The 10,738-nt window shown below is 46.2% G+C and overlaps 1 protein-coding gene across 1 annotated transcript; it reads left to right on the top strand.

The window, feature by feature from the left end:
- Positions 1–1,868: 1,868 nt before the first annotated feature.
- Positions 1,869–5,476, top strand: zbtb42 (zinc finger and BTB domain containing 42). The gene has a single exon (XM_084568423.1). It carries the CDS (start codon positions 1,878–1,880, stop codon positions 3,468–3,470), a length of 1,593 nt encoding a protein of 530 aa, XP_084424549.1. The 5' UTR covers positions 1,869–1,877; the 3' UTR covers positions 3,471–5,476.
- The last annotated feature ends 5,262 nt before the right edge of the window (positions 5,477–10,738 follow it).

The following is a 10,738-nucleotide window of genomic DNA, read 5'->3' as shown; positions in this document are numbered from 1 at the left end:
CAAGTAAGATTTATTTATCATCAATTTCAAGTAGGGGATGTGAAAGTCAAAGTGGGGTGTATACTTCTGAGAAAATGGAAGGGCAAAAAAACAGATTTAAATGTGCACTTATTATTATTAAATTGTCTTCTTTTAAAGTCCACATTTATCCACATTTTTCTGAGTAAAACTGATTGTCAGCCATCTATATTTGCTCCACTTGTCCACTTCCTTTACTCGGCAACAGTGAAAAGATTGATCACACTGAGAGCTCCCCCTGTTCGTGGGACAGGTGTTTTAATAAGGCAGCCAATTGAAGTCCCCAGTGTACCCTGCTACTTGCTGCCGCTGTGTGAATTCGCGGAGTAGTACAGAACTTATTGTGGAGGCGCGCTATCGCGAGACTTGAGCCATTATCAACCTGCTTGACACACAGCAGCGCTGAGTGCAGCCTGCCTTACCAGGGTCGGACTGGAGCTCAAGAAACGACAAGGAGAAGCGAACATCTGGCCGCACATCATGAAAGGACGCCGGGGCTCGTAGGAAAAAAGACGACGAAGCGGGCGGAAATACGTGTGAGTACACCGTTTTCGTGCGTTTGAGCGGAGAAAGCGAAAGTTAAAAAAGAGTGTTCCCCCCTCGGCGCTTCGTTCAGCGCAGTTGGCTTTGCCGTGAGTTCCTCCGCTGTTTAAAAGGCTCCCAGCAATGCGTTTCCCAACACGGACATGGAGCTCGGTTTACTGCGCCCTTGGCCCTCCGGTCTCCTTCCTACACTTTTTCCTCTTCTTCCTTTAAAAGAAATCAAACTATCGCCCGCAGAGATCATACTTCTGCACAATTCTCTCGGCAGCATCCAACTTTAATTTCCTATAATCCTCTTTTTTTTTTTGCTCCCCCCTAACTTTCCATCCTCCCTTTTCCATCAGCTTTGAATTAACCCCTTTGGACAAATATTCACAGTTGCGCGCGTAGTGTCCGATGAGTGCGCAAAAAAGGGGGCCACGAAGCGTTTTAATGTCAGCGTGTGATAAATCGTCCGATTAAAAAAAAGTTGGAAACGCAGTGAAGTCTTGTGACTCCCGTAAATATATATATATTCCCTTTTTTTTTCACCCCATTTAAAGTTGGGTGTCTTTTTTGGACTGCGCAGCCCAGAGTTAACATATGGCATAAAGGGGAGCACAGCTGGAGGTAGCGTTTCCATTGCGGTGATGTCAGAGCAGCTGACTCCACAGCTTGCAGTGTAATTAGCAAACAGAGCACCAGTTTACTCACTCCCTGCTCTGGTCTTATTTTTTTTTTTTTTCACGTCAGGCTCCTTCCCCGATGGACGGCTGCTGCTATCATCCCCGGTCCCGCCGCTTGCTTGTCCTGTAAACACCGCTGTTTTGTGTGTGTGTGTGTTTGGGGAAAAGCACCGGCGCGTCGCTTTCGCTGCGTTATTTGGAAAGCGCAAAGAAAGAAAGTAGGCTGACTACTATACGGACCGGAATACTTTGGATCATTTCGAGAGTGGATCCGCTTACAGGCGTGAGAGACATGGGTGGGTGAGCGCAGCGTATCCTGCACCACTGGAGAGGATTTAATTTGTCCTCTGAAGTTGGATAAAGTTAATGTTTTAAATATTCCTCAATTAAGTTTGAACTTCTAAACGATTATTATGGATGTGTGTTTTTTTTTATCATTGTATGTAGGGTATTGGGTGTTTGGTGATACTTTTAAATCCTTTGCGCAATTTGGCTCAAGTTATTGCTGACATTTTTTATTTTTCTCTGCTTTTGCCCACTTCGCGTTCGCGTCTGATACGCGACGGCGGCTCCGCGGTGCCCTCTAAACTGCCTCATTTCGTTTATCCAGTATCCTGTTTTTCCTGTTTTTCGTCAGGTTATGAAGGAAGAATGGAGTTCCCAGACCATAGCCGCCAGTTGCTGCAGTGTCTGAGTCAGCAGCGTCACCAAGGTTTCCTCTGTGACTGCACTGTTCTTGTCGGGGAGGCTCGATTCAAAGCGCACAGAGCCGTGCTGGCCTCCTGCAGCATGTACTTCCATCTCTTCTACAGGGACCAGCTAGACAAAAGGGACGTTGTGCATCTGAACAGTGACATTGTGACAGCCCCGGCTTTCAGTCTGCTCCTTGAATTTATGTATGAGGGGAAGTTGGAATTCAGCACTCTGCCGGTGGAGGATGTCCTAGCAGCAGCCAGTTACCTCCACATGTATGATATAGTGAAAGTGTGCAAAGGCAGGCTCAAAGATAAAGAACTTTCCCCGCTGGATGAAAAGATGGGAGAGGGCTTGGGACTCAGCTGTTTGGACAGGGAGAATTCCTCAGATGGGGAGCTGCACAGTAAGCAGCTCATTCGGAGACAGCTCCAGACGCAGTCTCAGGGGCTTCACAGGGCCCCCCCAGCAGAGGAGTTTGACATGGACAACAGTGAAGTCAGGCTGGCTGTCACAGATTGTGATAGGTCTACACAGAGCAGGCAGAAGGCGAACGGTCACTCCGGCAGGTCCCCGGACCTTGTAGGTGTCAATTATGTGTCAGCAGAGGCCGAGCCCTGCATCCAAACAGCTGGAAAAACAAAAGCTGATGTCAGTAGTTCCACCGTATCACTGTCCCAGAGGTCCCGGGCTTCAGATGACATGGACTGTGCACTGGATTTGTCTTTCAAGCCTCTGTCTAGCAGAGATCCCTTACACCCCTCCTACGTCTCGGGACAGCTGGCCCTCGACAGCCAGCAGCAGGGCACTGAGCCACTTGTTAAAGACGAACACGACTTGCTGTCAGAGCAGGAGGACAGTGAGCCGATGAGCCCTGAGAGCCAGCGCTTTGGGAATAGTGCCAGGAGCTCAGTGGTGACAGGGTTCGCTGCCCTCTTCCCAGGCAACAACGGCTCCGCAGCCGCCCTGCTCTCCCAGGAGGAGGACCTGATGGACGAGGAGGGGGAGGCCTGCAGAGGGAGGGAGGGCGCCACAGGCAGGGAGGTGGACGGGAGGGGTAGGCTGCTGGGGGACAGCGAGGAGGAGGAAGAGGACGACTTGGCCTCTTCAGACATCTCCACCTCCAGCGGGGTGCTCCTGCCCCCGGGGCAACAGGTGTGTGTGTGTCCCCTCTGCAGTAAAGTCTTCCCCAGCCCCCATGTGCTGCAGCTGCACCTCAGCTCACACTTCCGCGAGAAGGACGGCCCTCGCTCCAAGCTGTCCCCCGACGGCTCGGTCCCCACCTGCATGCAGTGCAACAAGACCTTCTCTTGCATGTACACCCTTAAGCGCCACGAGCGCACACACTCTGGCGAAAAGCCATACACCTGTGGCCAGTGTGGCAAGAGCTTCCAGTACTCCCATAACTTGAGCCGGCACGCTGTGGTTCACACACGGGAGAAGCCTCACGCCTGTAAGTGGTGTGAGCGGCGCTTCACTCAGTCCGGGGACCTCTACCGCCACATCAGGAAGTTTCACTGTGGCCTTGTCAAGACTCTCTCCATTGGATAAAACACCTCTCACCAGTGCCATGACATAAGACAGGATGTCTTTTCACACACTGAACCCCACTACTGAACCATTTTCCCATTAGTACACACATGTTGGCAGTTTGTCGGAGACATATCTTTTGGATTCTACCCCATGTGGCATTTCTCAAGTGAAACATGTAGCAACTTTAAAACTGGAGCTGTTCTTCGGTGCTGGACTGGGTCATAGGCATAGACGACGGCGGTCGGAGGCAGTCAGCTGGAGATGCGCAGGGCGCTGAAGTCGACCCGTGCGCTGCGTTGAAGCTCTAGCTGGAGCCGTGTCGACAACGGTGAACAAATCAGACGATGCACTTGTTTGTTTCAGTCCTGTTCTTGTCGGTCTGCTGCATTTTATTTGAGGACTAGCTGAAAAGATGAAAAAGAAAAAAAAATAGCATCCTATGTTCATACCCTATAGCTAAATGCTAACAAACGTTAATACAATCGTCAGAGAGAGAGACAGTGAGACTTTATCTGTGCACGTGGGAGATCAGAACCGTCCATGAGTAGCAATATATGATTTTTTTTTTAACACCTACATAATTATAATTATTATTATTATTTATTTTGAGGGATTTTTGTAGTCCTTAACAAGTAAACTATATTAAGGCAGCAAATGTAATGAAGTCTGACTACTGGATTATGGAAGTAGAATTTTTGTTTGGTTGACATGAAGTTTTTATGTTTTGTAATAAGAAGCAGACCATCATATTACCACATTTCTTTCTTTCTTCCTTTCTTTCTTTCTTTCTTTTTGCCTTAGGTCGAGTTCCCAGCTCGTTAATTGCTAATGTGAGTGAGCACACATTGATGGATCGGCCTTCTAATATGCTACTTGGAGAGAAGTGGAGTCAGAGGCAGGATGGAGAGTAGTTAAAAGCTAACACTGGTGCCTACTGAACTTCTTCACCTAGTGTACTTACTAAAACGAGAATGAGAATTATTGCCATGCCTTTTTGTTTAGTAACTTTTCAGGCCTTTAAAAAAAAGAAAAAAAGAAAAAAAAATCTGGATCTGGAAAAAAGATCCGGATTACACTCCACATACCAGGTAGTAGCAGAGGTATACTCTGGAAATCGATCCACGAGTGTCCTTAATTTAATAATTTACAAGAATGTAATTAAAAAAAAAAAACATGTAAATGAAGCTATTTTCAATTAAATCGTCAGTTTAGAGACGTTAGTCACCAGAGAACTGCCTTGTTATTTCCTGGTATGGCATAAAGACAGTGTTTAGGACAAAGCCTCAGCAGGCAGAGGCGGGGACATCGGGAGGCACGTTTGTCTGTTGTTCTGTTTCTTCAACGAACCGTTCTGCTCAACCTACTGACTTTTCTCTCTTTTGAATTTACCTTTTCACATCACTGTATGTGTGTAAGTGACTACTGATGACGTTTTAGTGGCGCTGCCCTTGAAGGAGGCGGGAGACGGATCCCTACATGCTACGTTTAGCTTCTCACCAGGGGGCGCAGCACTAAAAAGTTCATGATATTTGTCTAATCTGTCCTGAGAAGACTTGATCAGAAATTATTTATTAGTTTGACTTGGTTCAGGGTTTACCGTAGGTGTAGTTTCTTCTATAAGCTTGAAAGGCGCCGCGTCTTGCCTAGCGATCTTGGTACTCATTAACTGGTATTGGGGCTGTCCATTTTTTTTCTCTGTGCAAATCGAGTTACTGTAATTTTTAATATATTGTGTAGAAATCTCTGTTCAAGATTGGTCACATGGAACATAGAGAAGCACTTGTTTTTAGCATGCGTATAGTTTCAACACTATTGTTTAGGCTGCTATTTCTTACTATGTGTATATTTAATGTAAATATATATTATATTTATCAAAAAGGTTCGTTTTCCGTGTTACAACACACACAAGGTGGAGAGGGCCGGGGGCGTCTTGTCGCGGCCCCGGCCTCTCGGTGTCACGTCTTCCCCCGGCGAGTTTGTTTCCTTTTCCATATTCAAGACTCTCACTGGACTCCGCCTCACTACAGATCTGAGCAGTTAATACAGCTCCGACCGCTGTTCTGCCAGAGGAAACAGTTGTTCACGAGCGCAGCCACTCTGATACGACACCGGCTACCTATAGAAATGAGACAATACAGGCATTGTCACCCCCCACCCCCCAAGCTCCGCGCCCCAGCCGAGTCCCAGGTAGTTCTCAAGGGATCATTGTGTATCTCTCTCTCCTAGCTGTGGGGAGAAAAAGGCAGTTCAAGTCTCTCTTTGCACTTTCCTGTATTGAATGGAGCCATTGGAATGTGAGAAATGTATTTAGCAAAGGGAGACCAAGGAGACTGTAAACAGGTGGATTGTTCGGAGGCATCAAAGCACACTCCCCCCCTCCCCATCTCGGCACGCAGTAGATAAACGCTCCATTGTTCCCTCTGCATTACCGTGATCTGGTTGCATCTCTATCAAGAGAATATCCTAATTACTCTTGGATGTTTTCCAAGAGCTAGATTTAGAAAAGAAAATGTTGAGATTGACAATAATATATCTGGCAGCTGACATGATAGAAAGGTGTTTTTTTTTTTTCTTTCTTTCTTTGTTGTTGTCTTTTTTTTGTAATGTTAATCACTTCTTTCAGGACATGAGATGAATTCACGTGTGAGTTTGCACTCGTTTGTGAGCATTTTCTTTTCTTCTTCTGGAAGTCGCTGAAAGGATTCCTCTCAGAATCGCTGCAATCTGTTTTCATTTTTGCTCCCTGACCCCTAGAAGTCGGCACCGGGTCCGGCAAAATACACTACCTGTTTTTCGCGTGCCCCGGCAGTTGAATCACTTAGTCGTAGTGCTAACACTGTATTCTTCAATCAGAATATGCAGGAATGTAGATTTTTTTTTTTTTTTTTGTCACTGTCTCAGCACATTTTTACAGGTTTAAAACTGATCAATTCTCTAACGTACATGTGCACAGAGGTAGGAAAAACTAACGACGTGTAAAGGAAAAATGTCTTCGTATCGTTTGCGGTCTTTATTTATACCTCCAGGATGGTCACCACATGTGCCTTGTAGACACACGAGTAGGTGTTGCATCTGGAGACGCCCTTTTTCTATACGTGTACGTTTTCGCCCTCGACTGCGGCGGCATCCCGCGGTGATATTCACCTTTTTTTTTTTTTTTTTTGTAAAGTCATATCAAAGTAAAACTAAAATAAAAGAAATAAATTCCATTTACCAGAGCTGCTTTGCGAGAGCTTACGTTTTGAAATTCATGTGAATAAATTTGTTTTGGATGTGTTAAACTGAAGTAAAGCATTTTATTTCTTTTTTGTGTGTGTGCGTGCGTTTCGGGAACTAACAATCTGTTCCTTTTGTAATGTCACTGTTGAATGTGAAACACTGAGATTTTGATTGTTGACTTGAAACAGTGCTACTCTCCACGGAGGGCGACATTTGCCTAACTCATGCTGTATGATTTTTTCTTTCTTTTTTAAAAAAAACAAAAAAAAACAACTGGAATTTTTGTCCTCTGCAGGTTACAACTGTGAAATTGTGTATAATCATGAGAAAATATTTATTACTGCATATGCTTCTTGTGCAACATTTGACTGTCTCAGTTTTAATTTGGTACAAAAAAAACAACAAAAAAAAACAACAACGTAATGTAATCTAAATGTCAAACGAGAATCTTTTTAATAGAATTTGTAGAAGTGCCATTAGAATTTAATATAATTTTTTAATGAGAAAAGTATATTTTATAGTAATCAACTGCTTCAGTGTTAGTGGTGTAGAGATTAGAGGACAATCTTTATGCAGAATTGACATTGCTTAGAAATTGAGGCAATTCACCTTGATCTATAACTGTATGTGCATTTTCTTTGTTTGCGCTTTCGGAGTGTGCTTGTGTGCGTGTGCTGTGGAAATGTGACAATCTTGATTTAGGTCTTTATTAAGATTATACATAGAATTAAATGGAACAACTTTCTCCATTTGTGTGGCGTTCATTCATTCCTTTTAAGCACCTACACACCGGCATCACAGCCCGTCGGCACCAGATGAGCTTTTTAATGAGAAAAATCAAAGCAGGCTTTGACACTAACAACCTGAGGATGTTATAGAGGAGCCCTTGTCTGACACAGCAGCAGCAGCAACAGCAACAGCAGGGCAGACAGACAGACAGACAATGTGTGTGTGGGCAGCGCTGCAATGTGTACACAGACAACAGAATGTGATAATACTGCAGGTCTTACAGGCCCTATCCCTCTGAAACCATAAACTGAGCTCAAGGACGGAGCAATTTCAAGATGGGCTCCCATTGTTCCTGACCTGTTGCCAGTACGCACCAAAGCAGAAAAAAAAAAGCCAGTTGAGTCAGTCATGTAATTATTACTTCAGCCTGATTGTATCTGCTGCGACACACTAAACCACGCAGGCTATTTGTGTGTAAACAAATACCAAATGTCTAATGGAGGAACTTCATGCCAATTCACTGGACATTTTCAATAGCGAGGACTTTTAATTATTTCCCTGCTGCACCATGAAAGAAATCCAGCTGCTCTGCTACGTGATCCCAATAGGGATGTGCTCGGGTTCCCACCACCCTCCCCCCAAATCCCAGCTCACCCGTTCTGGGAACGCCATATAGACAAGGGCCGCATCCAACTGCCCCTGCCCCCCATCTATCCTGCCCCCACCTCCACCCCCCGCAGCCCCCAAAACCACGGCCCCAAACCTCATCCCACCACTCTATTGTGTGCGTGGGTAGTAGCTCAGCCAGGCTATTGTCTGGCCCGGCTCCCCAGCACGTACTTTATGCACAAACAGACGACACAGCGGCGCTAGCCAGGCAGCTCCGACATAAAGAAAACAATGTCCTCCCAAGATCATTCATAAACACCCCGAGCAGCCCCGGCCAGCTCACAGTAAATAAGGGCCCTCCGCAATGCTGCGGCCACCTCGCACTGTAAACATCCACAGCAGCAGGCCTCAGAGCGCTCGCTGGCACCAACATCTCACATCTGCCCAACGGGATCCAGGGCTTAAAGTAGCTGGTGTGAGCGTGTGAGTGTTTCTTATTGACCCAAACCTTCACATGGAAAGTAGACGCCATGTGATAAGGCTTAGCTGCAGGGTGACGAGCCGGGATATGTGCTGCGTAACTCGATGGTGTAATAAAACATTCCTCTGCGGGGCTCAGAGCCCGGCTCCTTCAGAGTTCTCGCGCGGCGTTTAGAGGTGCTAAGACAAAGTTGAGAGGAAAGTTGTAAGTGTCCACCGCCTCAACAAGGCCAGCGGTGGGAGCCCTTGACCTCTGAAGGGACGGACTGCCAGGGACAGCTGGTGTGGCCCGTGTTTATTTATTTATTTCTTAACAAAAGACAGGTGGTCACACTTGAAAAGGGCACACAAACACAAGACACACATGCGCTTGTGTACACGCACACACATGCATGAGGAGTTTTGTTTTTCTCTCTCTCTCTCTCTCCATATTATCACACATGCATATCATGCACTTAATGTTGGAGGAGCATTCCTTTTGACTTTCAGAAAACCGGAATCACATTTAACAATAAAATAACGTGACCAAGTTGTAAGACTACACTGACACTTCTTAATCCCACCCTACAACCTACACTGGAGTTGCGTATGCCACACATCAATTGCTGCAAGTGCACTAATACATATCAACTCTCACACAGCCTTTTTTGGACAGGCTCGCCCCGACAGTGCCAAGACAGCGTGTCCTTGGTCCACTGTACAGCTGTCACTTACTCACACTCGTTGACGCATATTTATAGCAGCAGCATCACTGGGCTTGACGTTTGGCCCACACTCAGACCACAGCTGGTCCCCAAAAGAATGGGGCGAAAGACAAAGCCACGTGCCCCCGCTGGCCGACTGCAGTTGGTCCTGTCTGCGGCGCTGTGGGTGATCGCCGGGCCCCCTTCCCCTCGCACACACCCAGCCCCGCGCATACGCGAGCCAAGGAATAGAGCAGGATCGGTCTTGGCGGGGGGATGGCACGCTGTGACCCTTTTGCCCTTTGGGTGTCACGGACGGGGATGTGCTGAAAACCCTAACAGCTGCACTGTCTTGTTTTGAAGGTACATAAAGTCATCACATTACTAAGGAGTTAGGATAGAGGGGTGGGGGGGGTGGTGGAGGCTTAGAATCTGCATAATTTGCAAACAACTATAAAGATGTGTCTGTACAAAACAAAAATGCCAAATTCCCCGTCGCATGTTCACACACACAAAGGAGGCAGCTACGAACGGTCTAAACTCACACGAAAATGTGATCTTAAGAAGCAGGAAATTGCAAATATTTTGCATTTTTTCTTGATAAATCACTAAATCCAACATCCAAATACTTCACAAATTTCTATCAAATGACTGTTCCAGGCCTGTAACATCTGTAATAATAAACTGGATCAAATGTCTGTGAAGATTCTCATCCAGGTCATGGCACATGCAAAAAGCAAAGGCAACGGGACTTGTTGAGGTTTCTTGAAGATGTTCCACCACTTTTTTCCTTTTTTATTCTGAACATCTGTGGGTGGTGCCCAGAACTGAATAAGCTTCTTGGCTGAGTGGTGAAACAAGTCCAATTGCCCTTTTTATTTTTAGGATCAATGCAGCAAACTCATTCATCAGCCTCCCAGGTGTGGACATTTACTCGCTATTTAATAATTAGGCATCTTCCTTTCAAGTATGCTATATCCATCTCGGAGTTCCTTAAAGCCTGATCAAGAAATGTGCAGACAACTCGACGCCTCACTTTGCCAGCAGCTGTCTGCTCACTCGGCCAGAAATCAAGCGGTGCCCCTCGCCACACCAACTGCAAGAGCTCCCCGAAGACCGGAGCCACAACTGGCCCGCTGAGCGAGGGGATGTGACTCAACAGCTCATGGGCGCATTTGCAGTACGCTCCAGGAAGCGCGCTCATCCAAGCTAATATCTATAACAACATGTCATGTGATTGATTTCTATAAAGCAGCTCTTGGGGGGGACTTATGCCACGGAGAACAATTACTCACCGTGTACAATACCTGACCCTGAAAGCAGTCATCATCTGTGACAAGCAGCGGCCAAGGAGAAAGCGATGACTACACCTCAAGGTCGTGTCCAGCAGGGATAATTGTAGCCAAATTGTCTGCTGCTAAGGTCTGGTTCTGTTCAACCTCTGGGTCCTTCCTTGTTTTAATAAATAAATTTGATGGCAGATTCTCAAGGTCAGCTCGTGGAATTTCATTATCATTGCCCAAACCCTACACACTTTGACTAAAAGGTTCATTCTCCGTCTCTTTA

This window comes from Chelon labrosus (genome assembly GCF_963514085.1).
Source record: "Chelon labrosus genome assembly, chromosome: 20".
Taxonomy (NCBI): Eukaryota; Metazoa; Chordata; class Actinopteri; order Mugiliformes; family Mugilidae; genus Chelon; species Chelon labrosus.
This window is presented reverse-complemented; position numbering and strand designations above follow the sequence as displayed.

What these genes read in the sequence shown, in the direction of transcription:
- zbtb42 (XM_084568423.1), top strand. Translation starts at nt 1,878, where the DNA reads ATGGAGTTCCCAGACCATAGCCGCCAGTTGCTGCAGTGTCTGAGTCAG.